Below are 13,998 nucleotides of genomic sequence, written 5' to 3'. Positions count from 1 at the left end.
CTGCCTTCAGCTCAGGTCATGATCCCAGCATCCTGGGATCGAGTCCCACATCAGACTTCTCCCTCTGCCTCTGCCTGCCTCTCTGCCTGCCTGTACTCTATCACTCTGACAAATAAATACAATAAATAAAATCTTAAAAAAAAAAAAAAGACTTTTTAAAAAAATTAACATATAATGTATTATTAGCCCCAGGGGAACAGGTCTGTGAATCGTCAGGCTTACACACTTCATAGCACTCACCATAGCATAAACCCTCCCTCACGATGCTATAAGACTAACTAAAGGGGACACCTAGGTGGCTCAGTTGGTTAAGCAACTGCCTTCAGCTCCGGTAATGATCCTGGAGTCCCAGGATGGAGTCCCATGTTGGGCTCCCTGCTCAGAGGGGAGTCTGCTTCTCCCTCTGACCTCTCCCCTCTCACGCTCTCTCTCATTCTCTCTCTCCCCCTCTCAAAATAAATAAATAAAAACTTAAAAAAAAAAAAAAAAAAAAGAAAAAGACTAACTAAAGGTGCACTGTGAACTTTAAATGCAAGAAGGCATAAAGGAAGACTGAGATCTAGTTTAACCCTAGGTCAAATTCAGAAAGTTCTTAGAAGGACCAACTGTATAATTACAGTTTATTAGATTAGAGCCTAACAGAGTTAAATTAGAGCTTAATTTAAGAGGAAAACCAGGATTAGTCTCAGAACAAATATTTGACCATTACAGAGTATTTTTCCCCCACTCACGAATTTACCAACACCTCATAATACATCAATTTTCCATAAACACATATTAACTTTGCTTTCTATGCAAAGCTAGTACAGATAATGACTGTATAGTAGAAAACAGTCCCTCATTCAAACTTACATACAGATAATTTAGCTAGACTGAAATATCTCTTTTAGAAAGAAACTTATTTCTAATAATTTTGTCTATATGAAAACAAAATGGGGAAAAAACAAGCCACAAACCACCTAGACATGTACAAAATAAGGACAAACAGATTCCTCAGATATTACATATCACCTTTAGCCTCTCTACAACCCCTTCTCCCATATTATTGTTTAGTAGCAGGTGTCTGTCAATTGCCTCTGGCCCAGCCTTACTAGCTGTTATCAATGAGTGGTCTGCAAATATGAATGTGCAGCAGAAATCACCCAGAGGACTTATTAAAACAGATTGCTGGGCCACTCCAAGATTGATTCATTACATCTGGAGTAAGCCCCAAAATTTACACTTCTAACAAGTGATGCTGATGCTGCTGCCCAAGGATTATACAGAGAACTACACTAGTCTGAGGGCAGCTGTTCTCAACCACAGCTGCATGTTAGAATCACAGGGAAACTTCTATAAACACCACCGCTTGGGAGTCCCACAGAACAATCATACTAGAAGTTCTGGAGGGAAGTCCTAGAAAACTAATGGGTACCCAGAGTTGAAACACACTAATCAGGCTAATTAAAAGAAATCTAAACCAAATCTACTGAGAACAGATGTTGCTTAATACAAAACCAGGGTAAGATTTTTAGCCCTTATCTGCTGATAAAAGCAGCCAAATAAGGAGTCAAGATTAAATTCAGTATGGTGGCCTCAGCTGCTTACATACCTAGGGTTAAACTCAACAGAAGCTGGATGTACGCTGCCTGCTTTAAATCCCAGGTAAAGTCTAAGTCAGTCTTTAGGGTCATACAAAATGGTTGACCTTTGAAGACAACAGGAACATACGTTACCATCAATCCCATGTACCAAGTACCAATCCCATGTACCAAGTTTAGGCTTGTAGTGGTAACACTACATATTGGTTAACTCTTGGCTCTGGAGTCAGAACATTTAATAGATTTTGCCTTTGGCAAATTACATAATTAAACCTTGGTATCATTTCGGAGTTAATGAAACTAACACTGGGGCTAAAGATCACAGGGCATCCATGTAAGAAGGTACATCAGAATCTGGCACCTAAGATTTAACATAATCTAAATCGTCGTAAGCTATGCCATACACATACTACCTTGATATTAACCTACCAGAAACACTTAAGAAATTACTGTCCTTTCCAAGTCTACTTTTTACCCTTCAGTCATCATCAGGGTGTTTACTCGTAGAAGATGACAGTCACATCCTTATGGATTTAGATGTTCAGGACTGTTAGTGTTAAACTTTAAATACCTTACCTATAGAGAGAGCAGTTAATGGAAATAAATACAACTTTTAGAAAGCTATGGAAGTATATAGCACAAACTTACTATGAAATAAGGGAAAAAACTTCATGTTCTTTCTCTTGACTGCTTAACCATTTCACGATTTATACTTGCCTGTATTACCCTGATGTTTGCTCACTTCTGAATCCCTTTCCCCTTTTTTTTGGCCCCAAATACCACTAAAAATACACTTTCATCAGGCATAGTCTCTCCCAGGTAATCATGGCTTTGGGAGGAAAAATGGCAGCTCTCCTCACAGCCATGCTGTACATTCTCATTAACCAGGTATGTTTTAAAAACCTTAAGGAGGGGGCACCTGGGTGGCTCAGTGGGTTAAAGCCTCTGCCTTTAGCTCAGGTCATGATCCCAGGATCGTGGGATAGAGCCCTGCATAGGGCTCTCTGCTCAGCAGGGAGCCTGCTTCCTCCTCTCTGCCTGCCTCTCTGCCACTTGTGATGTCTGTCAAATAAATAAATAAATAAATCTTAAAAAAACAAAACAAAACCTTAAAGATTTCAGAATTTCTTAGAATCTAAATCTCTTAGGTATAAATTTAACATTCCTACTACCAACTCTTTTCTTAAGTACTTATGACGTTGGTTGAGTTCTAAAAATACAAAGCCCTTGTTAAGACAAGGGTAAAGGATAAGTGGTATCAAACAGCAATTATGAAAAGAAAACCCCCACAACTACTATTTTGTACCAGGCACTTTGATGCTACCACCACATATCCGCTTTCTATTATTTGCAGTAGATGTGAACCATAAAACTGACAAGCCTAATCTAGGCCTTATGAATGATGAAGTACAAGATCTTCACTAGAAACCTTCAACAATTCAGTCTATGTCCATCAAAGAATCTACAGAAAAGGGACCTTTAAAGGGCACATGGGTGGCTCAGCTGGTTAAGTGTCCGCCTTTAGCTCAGGTCATTCCGGAGTCCTGGGATCAAGCCTTGAGTTGGGCTCCCTGCTCAGCTGGAAGTCTGCTTCTCCCTTTCCCTCTGCTCCTCGCCCTACTAGTGCTGCACGTGCTCTCAAATAAATTTAAAACAATAACAAAAAAACCCTTACAAACAGTAAAACTCTTAAATCTTAAAATATTTCAGATAAATCTCAATCTGTTTATGAATTTACAAGGTTTTAATCTTTAATTTTTGAAGGAAAAATAAAGATTAGGAAAACAAATTTATGTTTTAGAACCATGTCTACCACAAGATTTTATTTGGCTTTTTGGGGTTCCTTGGTCCCATATACCTCTCTGCCCTGGCTAAATGACAGCCTGCTCAAATTATATTATTATACTCAGATGTTTGGAGATATGATTATTAATTAAGCAGATTACTTTCAGTTTACTCTAACAGGAGAGAAATGAGGTTAGTTCACTGAGGGAAATGACAAGACTTAATCAGTACAAAAAGAGAATGGGATGGTAGCTTTTAAGTACTTAAGGCCTATTTAAGTAAGCTTAAGTCCAAAAAAACTGAGAACTTCTGTTGCAGAAGTAAAAATTAATAAGGGTTCACTTAATCCAACCACTTAAACTTTATAAGTTCTCTTTGCAATGTAGTGTCTCTAACTAATCTCACTAACTATATGACTGAAGAGGGCCAATGCTTGTTTATTGCTCACTGTTCAGGGCAGATGATTCTCTCTTCAGAGATTTGACTGTTTTGAAGTTTAGGTTATCCTAAATTTACCACCTATGTTGTAAAGAACTTTCTCCTACACAGAACTTTTAAAATGTGAAAGCTATCATGATCCATGTCTTTTTAAACTAAATACTTAGTTCTTTCATCATAATTTTACATTTTGGGTTCTACTCTGAAGATACATCAGGTCCTGCTGGTATTTTTAAATAATATTCCACGTAGGGAATAACCAGCTCAGTACAACCGTTAACATTACCCTGATTATTCCAGCTATCTTTTGATAAAACATCCTTACAACATAACTACTTAATAGCCACATTCTATTGACTCACTTGGAGCTTACAAAAACAAGAACAAAAAACAACAAAACCCCCACAGTCCAACAGCACTCCTCAATGCAGCCTCCATCAAAGGAATCAAGAACTTGTTTATTAACTTATTGACAACAACAGGCACTTTACTACAGTTTTTAACTTACTTTCCAAAAACCATAAGGAACAAACCTTTGAAAGATTTGTTATATCCATATTGGGTCATGATTCTTTCTAAGTCATGATTCTTTTCAGTGTTCTGTTCCTTGAGACTCTTATCCAAAAGCTCATCTATTTTACTTTACACTTTGTTTTATATAGTCTTTTTCTCTTTTTGAAGATGTGAATGACATTCACCTACCACTTAAGCTTTTGTCATCTTTTATTTCTCAAAGACAGTTCAGCTATCATTAAGTTGCCAGCAGTGAAACATTTAATACTATCACATAAAAGTATTTAGGAAAAATAATTTTAGTCTTCTCATGCACGTTGGATTTAGACTCTTTTATTAACCTTTATTCTAACCAAGACAAATTTCTCCTTCCAAAAACAAAAACAAACAAACCCACAAAAAAACAGCCAAATACATGCTAAGGTATAGTGATTTGTGCCCTAATATTACACCAAACTCAGGCCTATCCCTTGAAAGTCTCACTCCAAAACCGAGTCCACTAAAATTGTTAAAAATTTAATAAGCCTTAGTTCACTTACCGTTTAAAGATTACACTATTTCTCACAGTGATATTTCATAAAATTTTTTTTTCGCCAAATAACTCTTCTTCTATTCTCTAAGAAATAAAATTCAAAGCAAATCAAGAACTCTACTTGTTGATACCAGATATACAGATAGCTACAGTCCTCAATAGTCTTTGTGACACATTCACAAACTCAGAGACGGATTACTGTCAACACACCAACTCTAATCCCTTTCTATCCCAGACTCAATTTACCAATATTGCCAGTTCTGGCCAATTCTGGATCTTAATATTCATTCAACATGTTGGTTACATGATACTCTATTCATTTTATGAGGTCTCATTTGAAATAAACCATGTTGGCAAGTTAGCCACACCACAGGAAGTATCAGAAAAGTAATGACTAATGAGATCTACCTTTGACCCCTTTCTAGGCATCCTGGAAATCTCGGTTAACACCAAAGTCTTTTACACGATTTTATGGGGGGGGGGGAATTAAAACCATTTAAGGATCTTGAGCTCTTATATTTGAAAAAGATTTGGTCGCCTAATATTTTCCATTCATATTAAGGTTATCATTTGCGTGATAACAAGTTCGTTTAGTGTGCTGAATAAATACTAAATCTGCCCCAATGGTAACATTTATACTAGAATTTTGAAAACAGGTTTAAAAAAAAAAAAATCAATTTTGAAATTTCAGTCCTCAAGGCAAGTTCTTAATACTGTTTTCATAAGAACATTTAAAAACGGGACACCTGGGTGGCTCAGGTCATGATCCCAGGATCCCAGCACTGAGTCTGGCATCGGCATCTGGCACCCTGCTCAGAGAGGAGCCTGCTTCTCCCTCTGCCTGCCTCTCCACTTGTGTGCACTCCCTCTGACAAATGAATAAAATCTTAAAAAAATAAATTTTGGGACGCCTAGGTGGCTCAGTCGGTTAAGCAGCTGCCTTCGGCTAAGGTCATGATCCCAGGGTCCTGAGATTGAGTCCCGCATCAGGCTCCTTGCTCAGCAGGGAGCCTGCTTGTCCCACTCCCTCTGCCCCTGCTCATGTGCGTTCGCTCACTCTCTCCCTCTGTCAAATAAATAAAATCTTTAAAAAATAAAATAAATTTTAAAAAAGAACATCTAAAAACATTTCATTGAGAGGACAGGAAAGGGAGTGACTGCTGGGTATGGGTTTTTTTGTGGGGGAGGGGATAAAAATGTTCTAAAATTGGTTTGTGGTAATGTACAATCCTGTGAACACACTAGTAACAGTGAATTGTACCCTTTAAATTAGTAAACTGTGTATGTGAATTTTCTCAATAAGCTATTTAAAAAGCATTTCAACCTCATCCTAATAGCTATACTCTACGTTATTAAATACCAAGAAAACCAAACCAAAACACCCCCCCCAAAACTAGATCATATAGGAAGAGACAAAGAAACCCTTACACACTAACTTAAGCCAGACATTAGGATGTCAAAAACAAACCACTTAGGAGCCAGAGATGACTGAGCATTAAGAAGCCCTTGTTACAACCACTAAAAGGGTAACAGACTGAATATGACCCCTAAAAGATTTCTTCAGAAAGACTATTATTTGAAAACAATCTTGAAATGGAAGGCTTTGCGTCTATAAACAAAAATATGAATGAAGTCCTCAACAGCATGAGCACTTACTCATCATACTCGATATGATAAATAACGTCTTCATCAGCAGCAACAGAGTCTGAATTAGACGTAGAGGGTACACTGTCCAATTTATTTGTGTTCTCTTTGGAATTATGATTTACATTTCCATTAGTCCTTTTACAAGAACTGCCATTCTTCAGTGGAGTTTTGCCACGTGAATGTCCATCAGAAGCTCTAGTAACACTACGTATACGGGCTTCAAACCAAGCACCAAGGCCGACATCTCTGGCATCCACCAATTCATTTACCTAAAAAGAGTTTAAAATTAGTTAATGAAGCTTAATTTCATCTATTGCTTCAAAAACCATACTATAACTCAAGTTATTTTGAGAGTTATCATGGTTACCAACATTTGCAGCTATTCCTGTTTAAAGTAATTAGAAAGATTAGATCAAAACTATTCTTTTTGGATTATACTGTCAAATCTGTTATTTACTATTATGAAAATTAACTTTCCTTCTAATTTCATTCAATGAAATAGGTATTTTCTTTACTCCTTGCCTGGGTCTACATTAGACTTTTAGAAATATCATTCTTGTGTACCTAAGTGTTCTAGCAAGTCATTAAATAAGAATGTCACTTAGTGAAAATCCAGGACTTCCTAGTATTGTGGCTGTTACTGATTTGCTTAATTTCTTCAGAATCCTAAAGATAACTTATAGTCAGTCTAACAGAAAACAGTTAAGTAGCAGAAAAAACTTGAACATGGGGGAATTATAAACATTTATAAAGGGAAGAATCTAGCAAACCCATCTATAAAAAATGGGGTAAGTTCTATCACCAGTTAATAACTCACTAGCAAATGCATTATTTAATACCTCAAAGGAGAAAATAAAGAGAACAGAGCTGCAAAGATGCAAAACAGATGTATTCAAGTCTAGTGGATAATCCAGAACTAAAACATGCAATCTGACAAAAGGAAAACAGTGCATTAGAAACCATGTGTATCAGGAGTTACAATGTGGAAGCTGGTTAAATAAAACACACAAACACACACAAAATCTCTCCAGAAAAAAATCAGACAATTGGTCTAAAGGTGAGGCTCTTTCAAGAGCAATAACCAGGAGACCTAGAGACCACCCCCTTCAGCTTTTTTCATTTTTTAAAGCCCTTAAAAAGAAAAAAAGAAAAAAGACCTCATTAATACAAGATGATCATCCAATCAAGCTAGTTCTTCCTGAGGGTATTAGAGACCACTGAAGTTATCCAACAGAATTCTGACGGATTGTATAGCCTGGGGCCAGGGTGGAGTTTATACTCAAAGTTAAATATCCATATATTATGCAAGTCTCTCTTTAAGCTTGTTGAACTCTAACAAGCTTAATAATTCCTCTTTTACAAGATAAGAAATTAAAAGCTCTGACAAGTTAACTTGCTCCAAGTGAAAGCTCATGAAATGTAAAGCTAGAATTTGCAGACATCAACCTTGAGGTTTATGTTCTTGCCACTGTGTTAGGAAGACTGATGAGAAGATGACAGGATAGGTAAATAGGAACTTCAAAAGTTAAGTGATGAAATAAGGTATTAAAAGATAAAAATCAGAGATGAAACACAGTATATATTACATACATTAATCTATGCATTAAGTGGACACAAGCGCTTTTCTTCCTAACAGTCACTGATAAAAAAAGTATCTTTAAACTTAAGATTTTATTTATTTATTTGACAGAGATCACAAGCAGGCAGAGAGGCAGGCAGAGAGAGAAAGGGGGAAGCAGGCTCTTCACTGAGCAGAGAGCCCGATGTGGGGCTTGAACCCAGGACCCTGAGACCCCAGCCCGAACTGAAGGCAGAGGCCTAACCCACTGAGCCACCCAGGCACCCCTAAAGACACTTTCTTACAGGCAACATTAGCTAAAACAAAAAATAATCAATGTGAAGGCTGATCATACTTGGGAGAATAAACAGACTACTCTTTCACAGCAAATCAAAATGTAAGGTTTTCTGTAGCACTTTGCACTCATTATAGCAGAGAATAGAGGGCATACAGTTGATACTGAAATAGGTAACAGAAACATAAGGCAATCTGAAAATACTCCATTGCAGATTCAAAAGAGAACTTCCTATCTCATTAAAGTTAGGGCATTGAGTAAAACAACCTTGGACTTAACAACTGTAAACAAGAATTGCAAATTCTCTAGTTGACCATTCATGACAATGCATATAAACTGGGTGGGAAAAAAATGCTTCTAAATTTAAAAAAGGATTCTCCACATTACACAGACATACTGAATTACGTCAAATTTGAATGAGTCAAAATGCATGCAAGAGATTAAAGATCCTTTGTAAAGCCTGGGTTTTGAATATGGAGAAAAGGATAGTTCAACTTACATGAATAACATGAGAACAGGATACTGCCATGGTAATTTCTTTAATCTCATAGTAATCCAGTTGAAAATTAAGAACTGCATTGATATGATATAAAGTTATGATATGCTATGATAAAAAAAAACAACTCTGTAAAGTAGGTCTAGAGGGAACATATCAACATAATAAAGGTCTTATATGGAAAAACCCACAGCTAACATGTTACTTAATGGTGAAAAACTGAGAACTTTTCCCCTAAGGTCAGGAACAAGACAAGAATGTCCACTTTCATTCAACTTAGCACTGGAAGACCTAACCACAGCAATTAGACAAAATTAAAAGTCATCCAAATTGGTAAGAAAGAAGCAAAACTCTCATTATTTGAAGACATACTATATTTAGAAAACCTGAAAGACTCCACCAAATAACTGTTAGAAGCAATAAATGAATTCACAGTAAAGTCGCAAGATACAAAAATCCATGTACGGAATGTTGCATTTCTATACACTAATAATGAAATAGCAGAAAAATTAAAATAATCCCATTTACAACTGCATCAAAAACAGTAAAATTAGCTAGGAATAAACTTAGACAAAAAGATAAAAGACATGTACTATGAAAACCGTAACACCCTGATATAAGAAAAAAAGATGACACAAGAAATGGGAAGACATTCCATGCTCATGGATTGGAAGAATATTGTTAAAATGTCTGTACTACTCAAGGCAATCCATGCATTCAATGTAATCCCTATCAAAATACCAACATCATTTTTCACAGAGCTAGAACAATCCTAAAATTTGAATGGAACCACAAAAGACCTCGAATAGGCAAAGCAATCTTGAAAAGGAAAAAAAACAAAGTTGGAGGTATCACTATTCCAAATTACAAGTTCTACCACAAAGTGGCAGTAATTAAAACAGTATGGTACTGACACAAAAACAGACACACAGATCAATGGAATAGAAGCAAAAAACCAGAAGTAAATCCACAATTACATGGTCAATGCTCAACAGAGGAGGAATAAATAGCCAATGGAAAAAGATGGTCTCTTCAACAAATAGTGTTGAAGATTTGGACAGCCACATGGAGAATAAAACTAGACCACTTTCTCTCACCATACGCAATAAAAAAATTAAAATGAATTAAAGACCTAAATGTGAGACCTAAAGCTATCAAAAACCTAGAGAAGAGCACACGCAGTAACGTGCCTGACATCAGCTATTGCAACCTCTTTCCAGATATGCCTCCTAAGGGAAACAAAAGCAAAAACAAACTATTGGGACTACATCAAAATAAAGTTTCTGCAAAGGAAACAACTCAAAGGCAACCTACTAAATGGGAGAAGATATTTGCAAATAACATTATCCATAAAGGGTTAGTATCCAAATATATAAAGAACTGATACAATGCAATATCCAAAACCCTAATAACCCAGTTAAAAAATGGGCAGAAGGGGCGCCTGGGTGGCTCGGTGGGTTAAAGCCTCTGCCTTCGGCTCAGGTCATGATCCCAGAGTCCTGGGATCGAGCCCTGCATCAGGCTCTCTGCTCAGCGGGGAGCCTGCTTCCTCCTCTCTGTCTGCCTCTCTGCCTACTTGTGATCTCTGTCAAAAAAAAAAAAAAAAAAAAAAAAAAAAAAAATCTAAAAAAAAAAAAATGGGCAGAAGACATGAATAGACATCTCTGCAAAGACGTACAGATGGCTAACAGACCATGAAAAGATGCCGAACATCACTCATCATTAGGGAAATGTAAATCAAAACTGTAAGAAGATACCACCTCACACCTCTCAGAATGGCTGAAATCAAAACCACAAGAAGCACCAAAGTGTTGGTGAGAATGTGGAGAAAAAGGAACCCTCTTGCACTGTTGGTGGGAATGCAAACTGGTGCAACCGCTGTGGAAAACAGTACAAGTTTCCTCAAAAAATTAAAAATAGAACTACCCTATGATCAACTATTCACACTAATGGATATTTACCTGAACAATACCAAAACACTAATTTGAAAGGTTTCATTCACCCCTATGTTTATAGCAGTTTTACAATAGACAATTACAGAAGCAGCTCAAGTGTTCCTTAATAATCAATGTGTAGAGAGGTACATACACACACACACACGCATGCATGTGTGCATAGGAATATTATTCAGCCATAAAAAGACCGAAATCTTGCCATTTGCAACAACATGGATGGAGCCAGCGTGTATTATGCTAAGTGAAATAAGCCAGTTAGAAAATCAACAGAAAAAGAGAAACCATGAAACAGACTTATTGCACACCTGAAGCTAATATAACTGTGTTAACTATACTGGAAATAAAATAAAAACTTTAATAGAAAAATGTAAATCTCTCTACATTTAATAAATAAATTGAATTCTTAAATAAAACCATCCTCCCCCCACAGGGCAGAGGAGGGCTCGGACAAGTTGTTTACTGTCTCTAGAAAGAAGTTGTCCATCCTTCGCCAGAAAATACCTCCCCCAAAGATGTCAAATCATAAAAGATACAGGAAAAAAAATTAATGGGGTTGGAGTATTTGAGCTGAAGTTATGAGATAAAAGTTAAAAACCGAATCACATAAATGTTAGCTGAAGCGTTGGATTTATTCATATAAAAAATACAGCCACATTTAGAGAAGAATCTTCCATATCCAAGTAGGTGAGAGTTTAAAAAAAAAAAAAAAAGTATGGGAGACAAGGAGAAATCATTAAAAAATGAAATACCAACAAATACTGGAGAACTTACTATATCAGGTATACTTTCCAAGTACTTTATATGTTCCATTTAAGATACACCAGCTCTCTCATTTAAGAACCAGCTCCAAACTTAGGTACACACACATACACACACAACAAAAACCCTACACCAGCTCTGCAGATAACCTAGGTTTAAGTTTGCGTTTATCATCTACTAGGTATAACCTTGAAGAAATTATTTAACCTGTCTCAGCCTCAACTTCTTTACACAATAACATACTTTACTGTGTATTAAGAGATTAGGTAACTAAATCCACATGATGTGTCAACCTAGCAAGCATAGGCACAGATGAAAACAACTGTCTCCTTCCACTAAAGAGACATATGTACAAATTTAAGACCCATTAAGTCTCAGTATAGTCTTAATACCATAGTCTCCTTAGTAACAATATTAGCAATTTACTATTATGTACATTACCTCCTTTAATAACTAAAATACGAAGTCCTTATTTTCCAATGAGTTACAAAACAAACTAGAGGCCTCAGGGGATACACACCTGTAAGTGGGAACTAAGCTGATAAAGATTTCTGAATTAGAACATGACTCTCATTTCATGTTTTTTCTAAAACTTACAAATCAAAATACAATGTGGTTCCATTTACATAAAGTTAAGAAAGAAAATAAAGGATGCACACATAGATTAAAGGTTATTAAGAGGTAATGACAGGATCAAGCTAATAAAAAGTGAAGAAATAACTACTCAGAATTTTGGATATTAGTTATAACTAGGGAGAAAGGAGTAATAGTCAAGAGGGGGCCCATGGGAAGTTCCTGGGATACTGTTTTATATTTCCTAATTTGGTGGTATTTACAGACACTGACTTCCCATTTCACTAAACTCTATTTTTTTGTATTGTCTATTATGTTTCATAATCAAAAAGGTACCAAATCAAGAAGCACAGCTGCACTGTGTTATAAAAGATAGGAGATATTAAAATATTCATGACTGGGGCGCCTGGGTGGCTCAGTGGGTTAAAGCCTCTGTCTTCAGCTCAGGTCATGATCCCAGGGTCCTGGGATCGAGCCCCATAATCAGGCTCTCTGCTCAGCAGGGAGCCTGCTTCCTCCTCTCTCTCTGCCTGCCTTTCTGCCTACTTGTGATCTCTGCCTGTCAAATAAATAAGTAAAATCTTAAAAAAAAAAAAAAAATCCATGACTTTCACTTAGTAATTGAGAGGTTTCCCCTTTATTTCCTATAATGAACATCAGAATACATGTAAAAAGTTTATCTAAAAAAGTTAACTTATCTAAACTCTACAGCCTTATTTATCTTCATTCTAGAATTTAGGCCAAGATGACAGTCATTTCAACAGTAGGATCTGCTGTGAGTCATTCAAAGTTTCCACATCCAAAAACCAGAATTGAACTATTTAGATATCAAAAGTCCACCTTGTTTGAGAAAATTACCTCCCAGAGATCACGGAAAGGGATGTACCCAGCCTCTGCACAATCTTCCACAGGCTCTCTGAGTGTGATTAACGACATACCCGGTTTCTTACAACATATGAAAAGATAACTGAGCAACATTTGGTCCATTTTAGACCTCAAATAGCACAAAACAAGAATTATGGTGGACAAGAACTTCAGTTTAAAATTCTATTTTTTAAATAAGAGAATTATTTAAAAAAATAGATCTTTTTAATGTTTAAATGTTTACCTATGCCAGTTTTGAGAAATACTGACTTGAAAATTCACTTTCTGTATCCACTTACATGAGGGCCAAGGAAAATTTTAGGCAAAAAGGAAAAGCTCCAAATCTGTTTGCTCATCCATAAAGCAATTTTAATTATAGAAAGCCCTATATCTATAAAAGGAAAATCTTTACGTAGCACAAATGACATAAGCAGGAATTCAAGATAAAGGCAAAACAAAACAAAACACAACAAAAAACCCCAAACCAAACAGAAAAACAAAACGTCCCAATATTAGTGATCTATGAACAAATTAAATTTTGATATAGTAGTCACAGACTTGCTCAAAGGAAAACATTCACAACAAATAAACTTAAAAGTAGCAGTTTCTGAGTGTTTTCAGGTTAGCCAAAGGTAAGTTTTAATAGCTAGTAAGATTCTGTGAAAGCAGGGGGCAATATCATTTGTTTATCCTCCCATCTCTAATATCTAGTACAAATATATAAAAGATAACCAAATATTCATCCAATGGATGAATTATCCAGAAATAAGCACTTCTATGTTAAAAAAAAAAAAAAAAATCAGGTCACCTGGGTGGCTCAATGGTTAAGCATCTGCCTTTGGCTCAGGTCATGATCTCAAGAGTCCTGGGATTGAGCCCTAGCTGGGCTCCCTTCTCAGTGGGGGAGTGTGCTTCTTCTCTGTGCTCTCATGCACAACCATGCACACTCTTGCACGCTCATGCTCTCAAAAAATAAAAATCAGTGAAAATTTCAAATACCTAT

General features: G+C 36.4%; 1 protein-coding gene across 4 annotated transcripts in view; it reads right to left on the bottom strand.

The window, feature by feature from the left end:
• UHRF2 (ubiquitin like with PHD and ring finger domains 2) overlaps positions 1 to 13,998 on the bottom strand; it is an 84,874-nt gene that overhangs the window by 59,187 nt on the left and 11,689 nt on the right. For all 4 annotated transcript variants that reach the window (XM_080819598.1, XM_080819595.1, XM_080819596.1 and 1 more), the window contains one exon: positions 6,505 to 6,764. Coding sequence is in view for 3 of the 4 variants with exons in the window: in XM_080819595.1 (XP_080675721.1) it covers positions 6,505 to 6,764 (260 nt within the window). In the remaining variant the exon portion in view is untranslated. The remainder of the gene's footprint in view (positions 1 to 6,504; positions 6,765 to 13,998) is intronic.

This window comes from Martes martes, assembly GCF_963455335.1.
Source record: "Martes martes genome assembly, chromosome: 12".
Taxonomy (NCBI): domain Eukaryota; kingdom Metazoa; phylum Chordata; class Mammalia; order Carnivora; family Mustelidae; genus Martes; species Martes martes.
This window is presented reverse-complemented; position numbering and strand designations above follow the sequence as displayed.